The 21,984-nt window shown below is 43.7% G+C and overlaps 1 protein-coding gene and 2 non-coding genes across 3 annotated transcripts; all 3 read right to left on the bottom strand.

The window, feature by feature from the left end:
- Positions 1-5,237: 5,237 nt before the first annotated feature.
- Positions 5,238-5,344, bottom strand: LOC120256205. The gene has a single exon (XR_005535231.1). It is a non-coding gene; the product is annotated as a small nucleolar RNA R71 (small nucleolar RNA).
- Positions 5,345-13,840: 8,496 nt separating this feature from the next.
- On the bottom strand, positions 13,841-13,913 carry TRNAK-UUU. Its single transcript has one exon. It is a non-coding gene; the product is annotated as a tRNA-Lys (tRNA).
- A 6,642-nt stretch (positions 13,914-20,555) lies between these two features.
- Positions 20,556-21,484, bottom strand: LOC120256201 (ATP synthase protein MI25). Its single transcript, XM_039263939.1, has 2 exons — positions 21,355-21,484; positions 20,556-21,198 (listed from the first exon to the last, which is right to left on the bottom strand). Exons 1-2 carry the CDS (start codon positions 21,482-21,484, stop codon positions 20,618-20,620), a joined length of 711 nt encoding a protein of 236 aa, XP_039119873.1. The 3' UTR covers positions 20,556-20,617.
- Between the last annotated feature and the right edge of the window lie 500 nt (positions 21,485-21,984).

Genomic DNA, 21,984 nt, shown 5'->3' with positions numbered 1-21,984 from the left:
TACACGGGCGTGTGGAATTTCCACACGCCCGTGTGGATTCTCTGCTTTGCTCAGTTTTGGCTGGCTGTGAACAGTACCTTCTACAGTGAAATGCTACAAATGTTTCACTACAGTTCAGTGCTACAGTGCCGACGCAAAAACTCTCCCGAATCCATGCTTTCATCGAGGTAACACAAATGGCACACGTTTGCGTCGTGAATCGCTTTGCTTCTTCAATAATGGACACGTTAGTGGTGATCTTGCTATACATGCACAAGTCGGAATGCTTGAATGTGACTGCCCTTGTGCCCCTCCAAAACATAGTGCTAACTTGAGTACAAGGAGGTTGGCACACATTCTAGCATCTTGAACCCGACTTATGTCTTCGCGTTTGACCCTTCTTAAGATTTCCTCCCTTTGGTCCATTTACGATCCACATTGGCTTCTTTCTCTAATATTTGGCCTCACATCCCTATCTGCATAAAAGTAACATAAATATACACATATTAGAATTAAAACCCAATAAAAGTATTGCTCATTATAAGGAAAGAACACTTGGTATCCTTATCACACAAGCACTCATCAAAGACTTTACTACCATAGAGGAGTATGAGCAACTCCCTACAGATTACCGAGGTAGCTTAACTCCTCAATGTGCATATCGTCAATTATATGGCTGTGGCCAATATGAACCAGGGGTGTCGAAGGCTACCTGTTTATCATAACTGAGTTACAGATATATGCACGCGTCCTGAGCCGATCGGTAAATAGACATGGTGATAGAACTAGCGTTTTGACCCGACAGGAGCTTCTCTACTTGTATTCCATTGTCAAGCGTCAGCCGATTCATCTTGGCCATATGATAGCAGAATATTTGAGACATCAAGGTCAGTATACTAGGATCGGTGTCCTTTTTTCTGGCCCGTACATCACTAGACTCATCATTGGTATGGGCCTACGAGACGCTATTAATGGGATTGAGAAGACAATCATACAGACACCCCTCGGTGTAGAGATGATTAGACAGATGGGGATGCTTCGCAGGTATGGGCTTGGAGTGCATATACTGATCGTACCAGATCCGGAGATACCTGATGGGAGCGGTGATGCAACAGAGGGATCTCAGTTGGCACAAGATCCTCCGCCTACGCAGATTGAGACTGAGACACCACCGGTGGCAGAGGATCTGCCCCTAGTGTGCATGTTTTCACCATCTTGAGCTTATGATTATTTTGAGAGGCTCGAGAGTGCTGTGGGGGTGATACGGATGGAAATTGTTGAGACCCGTGCAGAGATTGTTGAGGTCCGAATGACGCAGGCTACACAGTACACAGAGTTCATGGCGCGTTTCGACATTTTACAGCAGTTGCTAAAGCGAGACGCAAGATCACCATCTGTGCTATGACCGCGAACTTCTCCGGTTCCTCCAGCATCACCATCACCACCTCACCGGCTCCCGTTTATCTAGCACCAGTAGTAGCAACAGAGCAAGAGCATGACACCGACGCTTGATTTGTCACTTTTGTTTCTTTATTAACTTTATTTTGTTTTGTTGTTAGACTTGCACTATTCAGAAAGGATTTTCCTTCTGAGTATGTCTTTTATTTTTCATTTTGTTGTCTCGAGTTGTATTCATTGCCCTGTTTTTTATATATACTCGAGTTGTTTTCGTTTTGTTGAGCTTTACTGAACCCCCTCGTGTATGTGTGCAGATAGTCTTGTCAGTATGGGAATTGAGAACTAGTCATGGACACGGCCAATGTGGGTTGTGTGTGCTTCACAACCCCTTGAAATTTTTCTCCCAAGGATTTATCTCCATCAAACGCAACACTTGGAGTAAGGGGAGTATTGTTTCAATTGCCACTCTCACATCTATACTTGGTTGATTTATTTTCTATTGTGCTTGCATGGTGCATTGGGGACAATGTACAACTTAAGTGTGGGGGGAGTTTGATAAGTGCTTGTGCGATAAGAATACGAAGTGTTCTTTCCTTGTGTTGAGCATTACTTTTCTTGGGTTTTAATGCTAATATGTGTGTGTTTATGTTACTTTCACGCAGGTAGGGTTGTGAGGCCGAATATGAGAGAAAGAAGCCAATGTGGGTCGCAATGCACCAATTTGGAGGAAAGTGACAAGATCCCCTTGCTTATATCCCGCAAGTGCACGGGCTTGTGGAAGTAATAATCCACAGGGTCGAATCCACAGGGAGTAGGGAGTGAAAATACTTAATTTGATTCTTAGCTATGTGGAATATCAATAGTGATAAGTGTGAAATTGATTCAATTCTCAACAATAAAAACAACAAGTGAAAGAGCAAAAGTAAGAAGAGGGTAAGGCAATCGATAAAGAATGGGGTACTCGGATAATGCTTCACCTAGGATGATCGCTTCAAGTGCAAGAACTCTCTATTATGCTTCCTAATCAATGCAATGGTGAGTCGTGGAAATCCTTACATACATAGTCCCAAATCTAAGGTCAACTATGCCTAACTCTATACATGTCCCGGAGGAGAAATCGAACAATCTCAACACCTCGCACTCGCATAGAGTTGCAATGAGCTCTAGGGATTCCAAGTGATAAATCTCTTCCTAAATATAGACCTACCCCTTTAGTCCAGGTGGAAGGTCCCTAGCCACAATTAAGCCCTAGATACTAAGATCCTCTCAACGCTTCACTCTATTGCACGCGCAACTAGGCCCCAGCGGAGGTTCATCCCTTAGACCATTCACTCCATTATGGCCGCAAAGAACTCGAGGAACGGAGGTAGAATCTATCATGTCGGAGGGGAAAGGGGACGCTCCTGTACCTCTCGACTCACCCTCTCAACCCTCTCCAACCTAGCTTTGTCTAACGCTAGTGGTGTGTCACTCACTCACAAGGTTACCAACAAGAACTCTCAACCCTAGGTTCAAACGCAAAGACATAGGTCGGGTTTGAGATGCGGGAATGTGTGCCAATCTCCTCGTATTCGAGTTAGCACAACTGTTTGGAGGGGCACAAGGACAGTCACATTCAAGTATTCTGACTTATGCAGATAGAACAAGATCTCCACCAACATGTCCGTTATTGAAGAAGCAAAGTGATCCATGACGTAAACATGTGCCCATTTGCGTTACCTCGATAAAAGCATGGATTCGGGAGTATTTTCGGGCCAGTACTGTAGTAGGGTATTGTAGGGAAAACTGTAGCAAGAATACTGTACCAGCACTGTTCATAGCCAGCCGAGAAAACAGGAAAATAGAGAATCCACACGGGCATGTGGAAATTCCACACGCTCGTGTGAAAAATTCACAGGGGTGCCCACATGGGCGTGTGAAATCCCGATTCCAGCCCTTTAAAAGCCGATTTCAGCCCCTATTTCAGCATTCTTTTCTCCATCTTTTCCACAACTTGAGAGAGGCATACGGCTAGGGTTTTGAGAGGTATTGGCTAGGGCTTTGGAGAGGTTCTACGGCTCCGACATCGCGAGCCGTTTGGAAGAAGGTTAGTGGGAGAGCATTCTTCGGCACCGATTTGGCGAGGTGTATCCTAGGCCGGACAAAGGGACCCTTGTGACGAGTAGAGGATTCTCCATAAGACCATCGCCATGACTAACGAGGAAGTTTTTCTATGGATGCTTTGTTTTTATATTCGATTTCATTGATTGTATCTAGCTCCATGGAGAGCTAAACCCCTGGTGGGTACTTGGGTATTTGTGAACCCTAGGATGTAATCATTTCATTAAACCTCTTTATGATGCTTTTAATTAATTGATGTTTATTGTGAGTTACAATCTTTTATGCTTGATTGTATGAATACTCCCCTAGAGTGACACTAGGATTGAGAGTTCTTCTTAGTAACTCTTCTGAGTGAGTGACACACCATGAGAGTTAGACAAAGCTAGATTGGAGAGGGTTGAGAGGGTGAGTCGAGAGATAGTGGAGCGTCCCCTTTTCCCTCCGGTGTGATATATCCTACCTACACATTCCAAGAGTTCTTTACGGACATATTAGAGTGAATGGGCTAAGGGATGACCTTTCGTTGGGGCTTAGTTGCGAGTGCAACGGAGTGAAGCATTGAAGTGATTTTAGCATCTAGGGCTTAATTGTGGCTAGGGATCTTTCACCTTGACCAAAGGGTTAGGTCTATACATAGGAATAGGGTTTATCATTTGGAATCCCTAGATCTCATTGCAATTCTATACGAGTGCGAGGTGTTGAGATTGTTCGATTTCTCCTCCGGACATGTATAGAGTTAGGTATGGTTGACCTTAGATTAAGGACTATGCAATTAAAGATTTCCACGACTCACTATTGCATTAATTAGGAAGCATAATAGAGGTTTCTTGCACTTGAAACGATTGTCCTAGGCGAAACAATATCCGGGTACCCCATTTTTATCGATTGCCTTACCTTCACCTTTACTTGTGCTCTATTTCTTGTTGTTTTAACTTTTGAGAATTGAATCTTATCACACATATCACTATTCATCTTCCACATTAGTTAAGAAACAACGTAAGTGTCTTTATTCCCTACTCTCTGTGGATACAATACCCACTCATTTGGGATTATTACTTTGACACCCGTGCAGTTGCGGTTTACACGCATATACGGACATGTCAAGTTTTTGGCGCTGTTGCCTGGGAGTAGGCGTTTAGAGATACTTTGTACTTTGTTTTCTTAGCTATTCATTTATTCATTCTATTCCATATTTTCTTATTCTATCATCGTTCTGATTTCTTTTTCTTTCTTTTTGGGTGCAACTCCAGGTTTTGACCAGAGGGAACCCCTCCATACTGATTGAAGGAGATCCTGAGCTCGAACTTATACTGAGAAGAAAAGGGAAAGAACCTGTGCAAGAACAGTCTAATCTAGCAGATTTGGAAGTAGAAGAATCTGAAAACATCGCAGAACAGAATGAGCAGCAACAGACATTATACGATTATGCCAGACCTTCAGCATTAGAGACACAATCGAGCATTGTGCGTCCCTAGATTACAGCTAAGAACTTCGAGATGAAGCCGGCATTCATTCACATTTGTAGCAATCCGCATAGTTTAATGGTTTGGCCGATGAGGATCCGAACATGCATATAGAGAACTTTCTCGAGGTGTGTGATATACTGAAGATAAACGGGGTGACAGATGAGAGCCTTCCCATTTTCCAAGAAAGGGATAGCGAAGCAGTGGCTACACTCATTAACTAGAGCATCAATTACCACATGGGAGGAGATGGTAGAAGCTTTTCTTGCCCGTTATTTTCCTCCGGGAAAATCTGCAAAGCTTAGGAATAAGATCTCATCCTTTGTACAATTGGAATTGGAGTCTCCATTCGAGAGGTAGGAAAGGTTCAAGGAGCTCCTGAGAAAGTGCCCGCAACATAGATTCCCAGAGTGGATGATTGTTCAGACCTTTTACAACGGTCTGAATCCAAGTACAAAGCAACTCTTTGACGCTGCAGCGGGAGGTACCTTAGGTAGCAAGACCCCCGGTGAGGCATGTCAATTAATTGAAGAAATGGGGATAAACAACTACCAATGCAATGCCAGAGAGAAGAAAAAGCTGGCATGTCTCCATGAGATAGATGCAGTGACTTCGTTGGCGGCGCAAGTGGAATCATTGAGTAAGAAGTTAGATCTTCTAACTTCAAACAGAGTAGCGGCCGTGATTACTTGCACCGGGTGTGGTGGAGGACATGCTCTCTCCGATTGCCCGATATCTATTGGTGATGCATCTTCGGTTGAGAACATCAATTTTGTAGGCAATGGCTTGAGGACTCAAGGGAAACCATATAACAAAACCTATAATCAGGGTTGGAAGAATCATCCCAATTTCTCGTGGAGCAACCAAGGTCCACAAAAGGCCATGGGGCCACCGGGTTTCCAACAACAAGGCCAAAATGTGGAAAACAGAGTTTCAGGTTTGGAGACCCGAATGACCGATTTGGAGAAGGCCTTGACTAAGTTTGTGCTATCATCAAATACAAGGTTTGAATCAGTTGAGGCTACACTTCACAATCATACCACCTCCTTACATAATCTTGAAAATCAAGTGGGGCAGATTGCGAAGTCCTTATCGGAAAGGCCACATGGAAGTTTGATGAGCAATACCGAGACCAACCCTAGAGAGCATGTAAAGGTTGAGAAGTGGTCGTGAGGTATACGGTAGGCTTCCGAGTGAGAAGCTAAATGAACATGCACCCGAGGTTATATATTTTGAAGAGGGAACAAGCAAAGAGAAGGAGATGGCACCCCCACCATTCAAGCCAAGGATCCCTTATCCATCTAGATTGAAGAATGACCAAGGGGGTGAACAGTACAAGAAGTTCCTGAGTTTCTTCAAGCAACTCCACATCAATATTCCTTTTGTTGAGGCATTGGCCCAAATGCCTAAGTATGCAAAATTCTTGAAAGACTTGTTGACCAACAAGAGAAAGTTGGAAGGGAGTGCTTCAGTGATCTTAGATGTGTCTTGCTCGGCGGTCTTGCAAAAGAACATGCTGAACAAGAAGAAAGACCCGAGAAGCTTCATCATTCCATGTAATATTGGCAATCTAGGTGAAGAAATGGCATTGGCGGACTCAAGGACTAGCATCAACGTCATGCCATACACCTTCTTTCAAAATCTAGGCTTGGGCGAGCCTAGACCTACTCGGATGACTTTACAACTAGCGGACCGAACGCTGAGACATCCGAGAAGCATTATCTAGGACGTGCTTGTCATGGTGGACAAGTATATTTTTCCGGTTGACTTCGTAGTGCTAGACGTCGATGAGGATGTGGATGTACCCTTGATACTTGGAAGGCCATTTTTGCGGACTTCCAAAGCATTGATTGGCATCGACGGCAGAGAGCTAACTTTGAGAATTGGAGATGATAAGCTCACATACCGCCTTGCTGAAGCCATGCGGCATTCTCTTGATTTTGATAACACTTTGTATTTTTTGGACTCTACTGATGATATTGTTGATGAATACATGTAAGAAATGTTCAATCCGGATCCATACGAAGGCTTGTTAGACCAAGAGGAGGACAATGAAGAGATCATGATGCTTGGTTCGATGGGAGAAGTACCATCTACCCCTGGGATCTTGAAGAAGGTGCTCCGGAAATTGAAGAGGGCTAGGAAACGCCACCGGAAACACTCCAAGGCTGTTGGAGACGTCCGTGAACCGAACAAACTAGGTGAATCATTGTTAGGCAGTCCCAAGCCCAACAATTCACCCTCTACCCTCAAGAGATTTTGCTCATCATGTTTCCAAGCCATGGGTAAGAGGGAAACTTTCATCTATAAGCCCCCGTGAGGTAAGATAAGGTACGTCAAGGTAAGTGACGCTAAACAAGCGCTTTTTGGGAGGCAACCTAAGTGTTTACTATTTTGTTAATTTGGTAGTTTAGTTTTGCTTGAATAAATTGTTGAGTGTTGGTGTCTTGATATTTTATATTTCTGCTGTGATTTTATCGTGGGTTTTCAAGTTCATCGTGTGTTTTCATGTCAGTTTGGTGAAGTTTTGGTCGTTTGAGCTATTTCTCATGTTTTTCACTGGTAAAACATGCATAATAGGGCAGGCTCTGAGTGTGTAAACATGTTCAGAAATTTTCTGCAGAGCCTGTAGAATTGTCTAAGGCAACCAGAGAAAACACACGGGCATGTGGAATTAACACATGGCCATGGTTTTGTATTGCGAGCTCATCCAGAGAAGGCACAAGGGCGTGGACTCGGCCCTGTGAACGACCATGCAATCATCGCACGTTCCGTGGGTAATTTCTGCACGGGCGTGTGAATTCCTGCAGAGATTGGCAGATTTTCCCGAAAGCACACAGCGGCGTGGAATCGCCCCAAGGGGCAACCTTGTGAAAATTGCACGGGCGTGGGTAATTTCCGCACGCCCGTGCGAATCACTGCAGAGGAGCTCTCTTCATCTCTTCAAAGGAGTTTTTCTTTAAAAATTGATAAACACCTAAATGTACGTATTTTATATGTATTAATCTTGTATTATTTGTGTATATTTTAATGAATTGATGCCCGTTTAAGTCTAAATTGGTCATTTCGGTGTTGAAGATCCTAAAAGAGCCGAAAGAACTCAAAAATGCAAATTGGACAAATTCGACAACAAAAACGTCATTTTTGGGGGTTCAGTACTGTAGCGGAGTCACTATTCATACTACGAGGCATTCGGCTGTGAGCTTCACGGGGTCCATGCGCCCACATGAGTGCCCCTGAGGTTTGCTGGAAAGTTACAACTCTCAGTACTACAGGGAAATACTGTAGCTGAATACTGTAGCACCGACACCTTTTTGGGGTAAAATGGCAGTGAGCTTCATGAGCTCCATGCGCCCGCATGGAGCCCGTATGGACCTGACGGGGTATATATTAGACTGAATTTCTTGGGTAAAAGGGAGAACGTTTTTTGGGAGAAAGCTTTTTGGGGAGTTCTTAGAGCCGACTTCCACTAGTTCAGGGGAGGCAAGATCACATGTTTTGGCAAAGGGGAATCAAAGGGAGAAGCTTGGTTTGACTAGATCTTCATCAATCTCTTCTTTGGGAGCTTGTAGACGACGAGGGAAGCCTCCCCGATCGCGGCGTCCGTGGAAGCTTTCCACCTAACTTGGCTTGTCATTTCACTTCTATTGTTGAGGGAGTTTTCTTATGCCATTTGTAGTTGTTTTCATGGACCTATTGTTTGTATTTGTTTGCATGGACGAGTAGACCCCAAGGTCACCGGATGCCGGTTAACCTTGGGGTGAACTTGTGTATTTGGATTTCTAATTTTGTCTATTGTAATTGTTGTGTGTTTGTGATTCATTCTTTGTGCATTTGATATGTTGCTTACTTGAGAACTCTGTAAACCAACTCCTAGGTTGTACTTGGTAGCATGACCATCGCCCTTGTAGTAGACACACCAAGTTTGGAAGGGATTCATGTATGAATACGCCGTGACCATCGGGTATTTTGTACCCCTCCAGCATTAAGGCTAGACCAAGTTGAGTTCCGGCTCTAATTAGAGATTTCTTCCTTGTTAATGCAATCATATGAGGATTTGATTGGAAGAAATTCCGTATCAATACTTATAACGGATTTGGGGTCAATTGCCGTAACCATCGGGTTGATCTAATTTAGGAAATCTCTAGGTCCAAACGTTCAACTGCATGACATTCTTGGCATCCTTTACACTTTAGTAGCCCCTAGGGAATCCACATCCGTGACCATTTCATTCCCCTAATTTTATAGCCTTGCCTTGTTTTAGACTCCACTTGTAGTTCTTTCATTTTAATTAATAGTTTAGAGAACCCCTTCGAATCTTTCGGCTAGACAATACGCGAAGAGGAAGTAAGTGTAGATCCTTAGGCCCAGGGAATACGACCCTCTCGTGCTCGCACGAGAGTTATTACTTGACCACTCCATGCGCTTGCGGATCGTACATCAAGTTTTTAGCGCCGTTGCCAGCGACACACATGGAATACTCGGAAAACTTAGAGCTTATTGATTTAGCCATTGTTTCTTTTATTTTGCACATTTTTTCTTTTTATTACTTTTTGTATATACATTCTATCTATTTGAAATTATTTTCTGCTTTAAATATTTCTCTTTGTTTAACATTTCCTGGTTATTCATTATCCACTATAATCGTGGCTGCAGCTAGCGGTTGGGGTGACACTTCCTGTCTGCAGATCCCGTACTCGAATTTCCCACTTGAATCTCTAGCGGCATTTGAACTGGAAGGAATAATGAGTACACACATTCTTGATAGTTGGAGATGGTCTGAGCGTTACAATGTGGCTAGAACCGTACCCCTGGGAGAACATGATATACAGGACCTATTCACGCATTATATGAAGTCCGACAGTGTGTTGCCGATGAGTTGAGCTTACTCCACCCTGACCTCCCTCCATGCCCACCCATGAGGGAAGAAAGGAACAAGTCCAATGACTCTGCATGTACTAGTTCAACAAAAAATGAAGAGGAAATAGATCTTATGGTGGGAAGTGACTCAGGGTCATCCGGATGTGAGATTCACGTTATGGAAGAGTGCATGGATAGTGGTAGCTCCACGGAAGATGAGTGTAGATGGTTCGAGGATATTGATCTCGGGAAGTTTGGGCGATTAAAATCATCAATTGAGGAACCACCAAAATTAGAACTAAAGCAGCTTCCCGAACACCTGGAGTATGCATTTCTGGTAGAGGGATGAAAACTTCCAATCATCATTGCCTCAGATCTGACCCCTAAGTAAAAATTCGACCTTCTGAGTGTGTTAAAGAAGTACAAAAAAGCAATTGCGTGGAAGATTTCAGATATTAAAGGAATTAGCCCTTCCTTATGTACACACAAGATTCTCATGGAAGATAATCATAGGCCGACAGCTATACCCCAGAGACGGCTCAACCCTAAAATGAAAGAAGTAGTGCGCAGCGAGGTGATCAAACTTCTTGATGCAGGCATCATCTACCCTATCTCTAACAGTGAGTGGGTGAGCCCAGTGCAAGTAGTGTCGAAAAAAGGAGGAATGATGGTGGTTACTAATGAAAAGAATGAATTAGTCCCCACTAGAACGGTCACAGGATGGCGGGTGTACATAAACTATAGAAAACTCAATGACGCTACTAGAAAAGATCATTTCCCTCTACCTTTCATTGACCAAATGCTTGAACGACTAGCGGGGCACTCATATTACTGTTTCTTGGATGGTCTCTACAGGTACTTTCAAATCCCCATCTCCCAGAAGACCAGCAGAAGACAACTTTCACATGCCCTTATGGTACTTTTGCTTACCGCTGTATGCCTTTCGGACTATGTAATGCGCCAACCACCTTCCAGCGATGTATGATGGCTATATTTGATGATCTAGTGGAAGATATCATGGAGGTTTTCATGGATGATTTCTCGGTTTTCGGTGATTCTTTTGACCTCTGCCTCAAAAGTCTAGAGCGGGTCTTAGCCAGATGTGAGGAAACCAACTTGGTTCTCAGCTGGGAAAAGTGTTATTTTATGGTCAAGGAAGATATTGTGCTTGGCCATAAGATATCACAATAGGGAATTGAGGTAGATAAGGCCAAGGTTTCCACTATCGAACAACTGCCTCCCCCAACGTCAGTGAAGGCCATTAGGAGTTTTTTGGGACATGCAGGTTTTTACAGATGGTTCGTCAAGGATTTTTCATTAATCGCCTAACCACTTACAAAACTCCTAGAGAAGGACACTACATTTGAGTTTAGTGATGAGTGTATGACTCGCTTTCCTCACCCTCAAGAAAAAAACTTGTTGAAGCTCCGATTATCGTGTGCCCCGATTGGAATTTACCCTTTTGAACTCATGTGTGATGATAGTGACTTCAGCAGTAGGGCGCTCTTGGGCAACGTCGAGGGGGTCATTTCCACCCTATATACTATGCAAGCAAGACATTGAATGGTGCTCAAGAGAATTATACTACCACCGAGAAGGAGATGCTAGCTGTGGTTTTTGCATTTGACACGTTCTGATCATATTTAGTGTTATCAAAGGTGATCGTGTGCACCGACCATTCCACTATAAAATATCTTTTGAGCAAGCAGGATGCAAAACCTCGTCAAATCCGGTGGGTACTTTTGCTTCAGGAGTTCGACTTGGAGATAAAAGATAAGCGGGGGGCCGAAAAGTTGGCCGTTGAACACCTATCACGCCTTGGGATCCCACTAGAGAGCACCAAGGAGAGAAATGAGATAAATGATGGCTTTCCTAATCGCACGAGAGGGTCGTATTCCACAGGCCCAAGAATCTACTCATACTTCCTCTTTTGCGTATTGTCTGGCGAGATGATTCAAAGGGTTTCTCTAATCTATTACTTGAAATAAAAAGAACTACAAATGGAGTCTATGATAAGGTAGGGGATATAAAATCGGGAAAAGAAATGGTCACGGATCATGGATTCCCTAGGGGTTACTAAAGTGCAAAAGGATGATAAGAATGTCATAGCAATTGAAGGGTTTTGGACCTAGAGATTTCCTAAATTAGATCAACCCGATGGTCACGACAATGACCCCTAATCCGGTATAAGTATTGATACGGAATTTCTTCTGATCAAATCCTCATACGATTGCATTAACAAAGGGGGAAATCCCTAATTAGAGCCGGAACACGACTTGGTCTAGCCCTAATGTTGGAGGGGTACAAAATACCCGATGGTCACGGCGTATTCGTACATGAATCCCTTTCAAACTTGGTGTGTCTAGTACAAGGGCGATGGTCACGCTACCAAGTACAACCTAGGAGTTGGTTTATAGAGTTCTCATGTAAGCAACACATTGAATGCACCAAGAATGAATCACAAACACACAACAATTGCAATAAACAAAACTAGATCATCCAAATACACAAGTTCACCCCAAGGTTCACCGGCATCCGGTGACCTTGGGGTCTACTCGTCCATGCAAACAAATACAAATAATAGGTCCATGAAAACAACTACAAATGGCATAAGAAAACTCCCTTAAACAATAGAAGTGAGATGACAAGCCAAGTGAGGTGGAAAGCTTCCACGGACGCCGCGAACGGGGTGGCTTCCCTTGTCGTCTACAAGCACCCAAAGAAGAGATCGATGAAGATGCGGCCAAACCAAGCTTCTCCTTTGATTCCCCTTCTCCAAATCGTGTAATCTTGCTTCCTTTGAACTGGTGGAAGTCAGCTCCAAGAACTCCCCCCAAAAGCCTCTTCCAAAAACACCTCCCCATTGCCCTAAAAGTTTAGCCCGAAATATATCACAGTCGGTCCATGCGGGCGCATGGAGCCGTGAAGCTCAGCGTCGTTTCGCCCGGAAAATATGCCGGGTGCTATCAGTGTTTTCGCTACATTGGTTACGCTCACGTCACCGGGGGTTGTGAAATTCCGAGCAAACCTCACGGGCACCTGCAGGGCGCATGGAGCCTGTGAAGCTCATGACCAAATGCCCGCTGAGATGAATAGTGATAAGCTACGATAACGATACGATTACTTGGACCCCCAAAAATGCAGTTTTTGGTGTTGAATTCATCAAATTTGCATTTTTGAGCTTCGTTTGGCTCTTTTTAAGATCTCGCGACAATCGAAATAACCAAATTACACATAAACGGGCATCAATTCATTAAAATATACACAACTAATACAAGATTAATATGTATAAAATATGTACATTTAGGCGTTTATCAGGAGGGGAGGACCTTACCATCCAAGGTAAAGGTAGAAGCAAGAAAACCATTCCACAGCAAAGAAAACTCTCATGGAAACTTGAAGGGCTAGAACTGTCGATATTAGGACTGCCCTTTCTTCTGGAGCTGGCTCATTAGGATCGGGGGGAGGCTTCTGGAAAAATAGAGTTCGAGGGCACCGCTTGATCAAGTTCACTAAGCAATCCTGACCCGTGAGCTTGTAAAAAGTCTGTTAGGTAGGGGATTCATTTCGAAAAAAATTTTCCATTTGAGATGAGAAGCCCATTATCTGACATTATCACATTAGCATCTTAAGCCGATAACTGAAGCTTGGCTTTCATGCGTTTAGTCCAAGAGATGGGAAATTTGTTTAAGAATCCGGTGGTACTTGCGCACTAGAAAAAGGCAGCCAACGACTTCCTTCGGACGTACTCCGTCTTTCGAGCCTCTGTTTAGCTTCAAAAGAAGGCGCTAGTACAACGAACGCTGCTTTGGTGCGTCCCACCTCAACTAACTAGTGCTTGACTTGACTCTCCCCCGCACCCTATCCAATGAATAAGGGGAAGGGGAAGGCCGGCCTATCGATGACCGAGCCAGTCTGAAACTACTCCTGACCTCACCCAACGAGCGAAGTCGAGATGTTGATGAGAAAGGGGCGAGTCTCAAGGCCAAAGAGTGCTCTTTGAACGCTACTATGCATCCTTACGAGTGGTTTTTTTGGGGGGGGTATAGCAGGACTTGAACCTGCGACCATTAGGTTAAAAGCCCAATGCTCTACCAACTGAGCTATACACCCGATTTTCTAATCAGGGTTGGTGCGGAAAAGAAAAGAAAAGAGGGCCCTGATCCTCTCATCATATCACAGAGGCGCGGCTCTATACGAGGCTCGTACTGCGGGGAGTCCTTTCCACTCATTGAAGATTCTATCTACAAAAGAAGGTCAGTCAACGGGGGATACTACATAAAGTAGCTCTCACTGAGACTATCTACGAAAAAGGTAAGGTCGTCTTTCTTTCCGGCGGGTTCGACCGAAAGGAGCAGAACTCTATGCTTTGACGTTGTTCCGGTTGAGCACTCTCTTTTCTTTGTCCAATTCTGTCTGACCAACTCGCGAAGGGTGTTGAGGCTGGATGAGGTACGAAGTCCGTGCTTGAGTCCTCTTCCATTCTCAGGCACGGAAGTTGCTGGCCAGCGCCCGCTCAACTCTTCGAGAGCCGGACCAGAAAGGAGTGGTGGTTGGTTCCGATTCAAAAATAGTTACTTGTCCCGATTCATAAGCCTTTGTAGTCTTAGTGTCAGCGATCAAATCTGAACATTCCAAGATCTGAAACGAAGCGCTTCCAATCCATCATTTCTTCTTTCGTGGTTTCAACCCCTGGTGGAAAGGCAAAAAAAAAGTATAAATCTGCAGATAAGTCCGATTATAAAGTTTCCGAGTCTGCGGCTTCAAAATACGCTTCATAATCTGCTTCCAAGCCATCCACCGTAACTTCATCATTCGCCTTTCTCCACAAGTTGATAGGCTTCGAGAAATCCTACCCGTCAGGAACCATCGAAACTGCCATTTCACCCGCAACAACCGAAAGCGTAAACTGGAACTGGAAGACAAGCAAGTCAGCTTCTAAGTCAGCAGCTGGTCACTGGTCCTATGTCCTTTGGTCTTGATACCGGACCCCGGCTCTTCCAGTAACCAAGATCTTTTTTGTAAAACCGTAAACTAGAACAATCAATCAACATAGCAAGCAACCAAAACAAAAGTTTCAAACTCCTCTTCTCCTCGCTTTCCGTAGGTTTATGAACTGCTAGCTTCGTCCCTTCCCTCATCGCCACCTCTCTACCTGCCCCTCTCTGTCCTTAAAGCCAAAAGCAAAAGCTCCCCGGGATGCTTGTTTGGAAAGCCCCTACTCAAGGCGGGTTCGATTTTCAACTGCTGTTTATGGCCTGTCTTTGCGGCTGAATTTCTCTCCACTATAGTTTTATATATGATTCCGATCGTCAATCATTCAAAAAAGCCGGAATTTGGATTCTTTAGGAGACCCATACTTTTTTTCTTTCCTAAGAACCACGAATCATGAAGGAAGAAGTTTAAAGCAAGTCAGTACACTAGCTTTAGTTGACCAGATAGAGCTTTCACCCGTGATGGATTGATGTCAATTTGAAGAGTTTGAAACTCCAGAATAAGCACGATCTATATTGCGAGTGAAAAGCCCCTTTCTTTGCATAAACTTGTCGAGTAAAAGACTTGAGCTCTTTAAGTTAAGGTTAAGGACAGGCAGCAGCCAGTAGGAGCAGATTTGGTAGAAAGAGATCCAATATCCGGTCCAGAGCAAAAGAGACGATTCCTAACGCAAAAGACGGACTTCCATCGCTCTACTCTAAGATTGAGTGTTGATGACAAGTCCTATCGAACTCTTTTCCTCGATATCCGCAAATCAGCCAAGAAAATCCAAAAGAGTAAGCAAAGCCCGGGAACCCCTGTCACTATTTTCATTCCTTTCAAGCATTCAACATCTTTTCAAAGATATTTTGAAATACGGACAGTCAGGTTATTTATTCCGTATTCCGAAAATCCAGGTTAGTCAAACTCCAGCTAAAGCGGAAAAGAGGATAAAACGAGCCTGTCAATCCTAATGAGTGTGCGTCGAAGCACAAGCTGAGTTTCAAAATTCTGACTTCTAAGATGCAAATAAAACTCATGTTCCGACAGTCAAATCTTTAGCTTGGACAGTTGCCAAACCGATTTGCGCCTGCTTCCTTTCAGGGCAAGGGATTGGGCGGCTAGGCTACTTCTCAAAACCGGTCGTGAATCATCTACCTCAGCGTACCAAGCCAAGGGCTAGGGCTTTATCCGAACAAGGAGTCCCGCGGGGTAGAAGGGGGGCTTCCACAGAGTCTGACGGAGGGAAAGACCTATTTATTGGATATAATTAGACTATTTGAGTCATGCACTTAGGCTTCTGTCAAGAGAATCCCATCATTCCCTGTATCCGCTGAATCCATTTCTTTCTCCGGAACAAAAAACAATAGAAGAAGAGCCATTCTGAACTCATTGAGGCATTTGAGAATACTGAGAAAGAAGCTAGCAAGGCTCGCCAAAAAAAAGCTTACTCTCTATAGTGGGGTGGGGGGGCCGTTTTCTCGCTATTTCCCTTTTGTCGCTTAGCTCGATGCGCACAACTTACGTGACGATTTTGATTTGATATATACGACTTGGGAGCAACCTAATGGGGCATTCTCTTTCTGGCCTTCCGACCGGTTTCCCTCCTTTTCAAAGCTTTTGAGGGGAGCATCATAAGAGGTGCAAAAGCAACTCATTGGGAGCTCTGATTTTTAGATAGATCAAGCTATTCTAAGAGATTAGAGTATTATGTCGTCTACCCGTTCAAGAGGAATGAATGCTTGGATAGGTTTGCTTATGCGAACGAATTAGTATGTCCGCTATGCCTCTCTTTTCTTTCCTTGAAATTCGGGATACGAGTTTCTTTCCTGCCTTTCCTCTCTTCCCTAAATTGAGAAGGTGGCGAGCTGAGAGAATATTGGTGTATTGGCTTAAAAGGGTTCAACTGCTTATGTCGATTTTTTGCAATCGAGCCATTCAATCACTTTCTAAGAACAGCTTGACTATATAGGGCAGCCCCAGCCCCACATACATCTTCTTTTCTGAAGTGCAGCGCTTGAAGTTAGCCCTCAACTGGTTGATTTCTTCCGAAGTCTCTTGCAGCTTTCTCTCCCCTTGCCTCCCCCTCTCTCTATCTTAAGCTTTCCACATGGCACTTCGCTACTGCTTCATCTGCCTCAAGCTCCTAAGCTAAGCCCTAACGCCTCTCTGCTCCGCTTCGACTTTAAAACTCTCCTTTGATTGAGAGACAGGCCCGTTAGCTTCTCTCTTTCCTCCTCCCAGAGATCCCCCTTTCAAGGAAACATTTTCTTCTTATCTTATTGTCCGGCACGGAATCTTTTCAATCATGCATGGGAAAAGAGAAGTCGATTGAAGCAGAAGCGGGCCAAAAAAAGTTGTAAGGAAGAAAAGGAGTCGTTAACCCTACTCTTCGTTTTATTCGTATCATACAGCCCGGACTTTCCGCATGAGCCAGGAGGGCATGGCTAAAAAATCTTTATCTTTCTCCGGTAGATAGAGTTGATCTTAGGCTTTCGCGTATGAACTGGGACGATATAGATTTCCTCGACCGAAGACTTGACCGAGGGAAATTGAATGAGCTACTCTTACGTAGATAGATCGATTGAATGCTTTTTTTTGATCGAGTCGTCAGTCTGGCGAGAGAGTTATGCCTGGCATAAGTACTTTATTGGAGCAAAGGCAAATCCGTCCCCATATGACCTTCTTTCTCCTGTTGTATGGATGTCTCTTTTCCTTCCGTCGTCCCTTCAATGCTGTCGCCTTCGTTCCTTTCCCCTTTTCGGTAGGGTCTTACCCTTTCAGGCCTTTCCTTATGCCCCGATGCTTTCATGATTCGGGTTCCTCCTTTAGTTCAATGTTTGCGAGCGTCAAAGCACCTAACCATATCTATTACATCATGCACGTAGCCCAGCCCGGACATGAAAGCGCATTTGGAAGCATATGTGTGCCAAAGTGGCACGAGATTGAAGCTCCACTGAATGCTTCCACTCTTGAGATCCTACTAAAAAAACGTATGTTGAGCTTTGCTTTCGAATGAGGAAAGAGTGAATTGCCCCATCTAACTGAGCGTCTCTTTTTGTCTTGTGCCCGAATCTTCTCGGCGGAATCATTGAGTGCCACATGAATGAAAGTAAAGGTTCTATTCTTTCTCTCTTGGTAAGCTTTTTCTTTCCTCTGGACCTATAAGAATAGCGAGCACTCCAATCTCCGGCATAGATTTAGCGAAAGATAGGCAGCATTGAATGAAGGAAGTTTCAATTCCCTTGTGGCCGATAACTGGGAAGGCCAGGAGCGCATAGACGGATCAAGTTATTGCATGACGATCCCGTCCCCGATGCCCCGAACTGAGGGTTAGATTGAGATGAGCACAATAAGATAAAGATAGCGCGGCTGGCCCAGTGCGATGTATAGAACATGATACCTGCCCTCCCTTCCTCTCATCAGATTTTTTGTAATTGCCTTAAACAAACGGAATGAGCCGCATTTCTCATTTGTTCATTTCTAATGATCACTGTCTTCCTTCTTGCCTTTGTACCATTCTGTCATGGACTGACTTGAAGCATCAATGTCACACTCAAGCCTAAACCGTCTCTCCCCTTTCGTCATAAGATAAGGCGTGGTTTCGAACCACCTAATGATGATCAAATCACGATCATGGGGTTCTAATTCCATATGCAGATTCTAATTGAAATCAAGACCCCGAAGCTTTTTTAGTTCCAGATGATGCAGAGCCAATTCGAATTCCGGATCCAATCCCATCTCCTGAGCTATACCTAACACTTCTGAAAATGTGGATTTGCCCGGACTTATTTAAGAAGGCGAGATGGAGACCCTGATTTGGACCCTCGTGATCGAGCTTATGATTGTAAAGAACGCGGAGCCATAGTCAAACGATCCAAACCAGGTTGAGAGCGTCGAAGCTTATTCACCTGAAGCACTCACTTCTACTCCTGTCCTGCTGTCGAAGCAGTGGCCGGAAGCTTCACTGTGGAGGCAGGCGGTCTGATGGAGCTGATTAGATCCACAACCGAGATGGAGCCATCCCTGGAACCCAGGAGCGAAGCTATCCCTCCGCCCACAAGAATCCATCTCAGGCCTGCAATACAAAGACTAACCATGGAGGTCACTGAAGCTGCTGAATCGACCTCTGAGAAGGAAGAAGAACAAGAGCTACTGCGGTTGAGGAACAAGCCGTCGTGGCTGCACCTGTCAAGTTACACGATCTTTCTCTTTGCCCGCTTTGATTAGGCTTTATTCCCGAGCGCTCTTTTAAAATGCTCTTGTGGAGCTGGAGAAGCCCCTTTTTTTTTTATTTCTTTTATTAGGCCTTGCCTTTCTAATCGGCATCTTTTGATCGTTTCACTGTCATAATGGCACTACACTGGCCCGAGAAGGTGAAGGTGTGTAAACGGTCACTCTAACACTATAAGGTATCAATGGACACTATTTTAATTTATCAAACAAAATGAAGTAGGGACCTAAGCACGAAGCTATTACACAATCAAAGCCTTTTTCATCTCCTGCGAACAGACGCACAAGATAACCTTTGGTACACGCCACTAGCTGTTTACCCACTTTACCGATCACACAATTCATTGGCTTCTCCTCTAAGGAAGTAAAAAAACCCCACATACTCTTTCCCATATCACCTATACGAATCCGAAGCTAACCCCTGCACCTGATTCATCCCCTTGAATAAGGGGTTTGCCTGCGAGTCTTTCTTTCTTTGAATTTCTGATGGAGAGACGGGGAAGATAGTTAAAATTTTGTTTATTCCGGGCTGGCTCATTTGAAAAATCTGGGAAGCGACGACGAAGAAGCGATTTCTTATTTTAATAAATAAAGCCGAAGCCAGTAAAAACCCAATTCGCGCATTAGCTTAGTTCCCATCTCATAGAAAAATAATGGTGTTCGGGGTTCAAAACCTCCTATTAAATAAAGGCAGAACAGAAGCTGGTTGAGGAATCAATCACAGTTTGACGTGCCGGGGAAAATGAAAACAATAGATGTGGTATACCAAAAAAAAAAGTAGAGGAGGCAAAGCACCGTAACCGTCAAAAAAGTTCAGATCAAGTGCCAGAAGAAATGGTCGACTCTGAATCCGGATTGGTTTGAATCGTGAATGAAAGATTTTCTCTAAACTAGAAAACCGTCAAGAAAGGATCCATCAACATGATGGACACTCGAAACCTTATCTGGTTTGTGTAAGGAGGGAACCCATTTGACCTTTTCAGTAAAGGGGGAAACAAATAAAGTAGGGGACGAAACACTAACATAGCGCTTCACGCCCAGAGGAAGATGCTTTCTTTTAGCCTACGCCTACGCCTTTCCCCTTTTTATAATAAGATAAGCATCCAGCTCTCGATCCAGAGCTACTGCTTCAACAATCAACTGAGCTCAGGAAGTCAGGTTAAGACGTCGACTTATACAGGGTCTTGTCCGAGGAGATGAAAAACAATTAAAAAAAAAAAAGAAAAAGGCACACAGGTCGTCTTTTGCTCGTCTCCTTCTGCGATACGCACCTGGTAGTAGCCCGACCGTAGATCCAACTTAGAAAAGTATGAAGCGCTCAGTCGAAGAAGTCTGCAATCAAAGTGGATACTTGTTCTTGATGGTTAGGTTACCTGGTTGAGCGCCCATAAATGTCAATCTAATCTAACTAAGGCTCCCGCTTCTTCTGGAAGAAAACAGGGGCAAAATATGGAACCGTCGGAGGCTTAAATATATCTGGCCGAGATTACTTAAAAAAATTCCTAAAGTACTTGCTTTTTGTTTTTCATGAGAAAAAGAAGTATGTGTATTGGATCCGCTCTTCTGTTAGCATGAACACTTTAATTAGATTCTATTCCTCTTCTTTATTCTTAACAAATGGAACCCCCCACCCGAACCTTTCTTAAGACTACCAAGCCCTCTCGAATTAGTTCTACGATAGAAGCTTTCAACGTACACCCGGGGACAAATCTTTCACTCACTGAGAAGTGAAAACCTGTGACTATATCGTCCTGAAGACGGATGCGACGGGAAGAAGTGGCATTTAGAAGTGTTGCTGACTTTACATTTAGGTTTCGGCATAACAAAGCTTGCACTGTCTTTTCGCACTTAGGCGCACAGCGTGCCGTTGGTAATGATTCTACTACGGTGCCGCAAATTCGCAAGCTGATCCTAAGTAATCGTTGTTGTTCATTCGATTCCGGAGGAATGACTTCGTTAGGATTGGAGAATTGCTGCGATTCTTCCTGAATAGACTCTATTCTCCCGTCGAGAGTGACTTTGAAAGTCTTACCTAAACTCTTACGACTGAATATGAGAAAGCCTATAAAACAACGAGCTACTATCATTTCTTCATTATAGATTGAGATCTTCTTCGGACTTGATGCACAAATAGATGGAATAGCAGCAAATAGCATCTTTCTATCCAGCATATCTGTTGAACTAAATCTCACTGGGAAAGGTTATCCGTATCTATATTTCAGCAACAGAACGGGAAGTTGCCTACGACAGGATGTGCTCCCCCGGTGGCCAAGTAAAAAAAGGAAAAGAAAGAAAGGATAAGATAACTTCATATGTATTTGGTCACTCTCCTCTAGTTATGTTTAACCTTGAATGCAATTTATAGATTTGACAGCAATAGTCCCTCGGACTCGAAAAGTAATAACAAAAATGGCTGATCTAATAGCGGATTCTGCAGCTGCCACTGTTGGAACTAATGAAGCAAATGATTGACCCATCATATCATCCAAAGAAACGGAAAATACCAAAAAGTTCGAATTGACATCTAATAACATTGATTCAATTGGCATTGACATAATAAAAATATTTCGTCTATTAAGGAGGATTCCCCAAATACCTAAAATGGAGATGATCATGGAAAATGTGAAATATTTTATAAGATCCGTTTCAAAAATGTGGAATGTCAGAGAAATTCAAATTATGTGAGGAAGTCCTGAGTCATAGAGTACAGGGAAAGCCTGACATTTTCTTAATCTTCTTCTTTGTCTTTCAGTTCTAGTTTTTTGCTCACCTTCTTTTGATCTCCTTCCTTATCACTTTGTATAAGGAATGAAATCTTTCTTCCTGGACTTTACTTGCTTTAAAAGATGGTCATCTTCCTTCCCCGGATCATAGGACCCACCCACCCGTTTTCTTGTCTACTCAAAATATGGGACTCTTTCGCCCACTACCGCCTCTTTTTTCAAAATTTTTGATATTCTTCCCACAAGTGTTAATG

This window comes from Dioscorea cayenensis, unplaced genomic scaffold, assembly GCF_009730915.1.
Source record: "Dioscorea cayenensis subsp. rotundata cultivar TDr96_F1 unplaced genomic scaffold, TDr96_F1_v2_PseudoChromosome.rev07_lg8_w22 25.fasta BLBR01001337.1, whole genome shotgun sequence".
NCBI classification, from domain to species: domain Eukaryota; kingdom Viridiplantae; phylum Streptophyta; class Magnoliopsida; order Dioscoreales; family Dioscoreaceae; genus Dioscorea; species Dioscorea cayenensis.
The sequence above is the reverse complement of the archived record's forward strand: the minus strand, read 5'-3'. Positions and strand labels throughout refer to the sequence as shown.

Excerpts from the sequence above, each read along its gene's own strand:
- LOC120256201 (XM_039263939.1), bottom strand. The coding sequence starts at position 21,484 with ATGGGTCAATCATTTGCTTCATTAGTTCCAACAGTGGCAGCTGCAGAA. Across the intron at positions 21,199-21,354 it reads ATCTATAAATTGCATTCAAG|TGAGATTTAGTTCAACAGAT; the intron begins GTTAAACATAAC and ends AACCTTTCCCAG.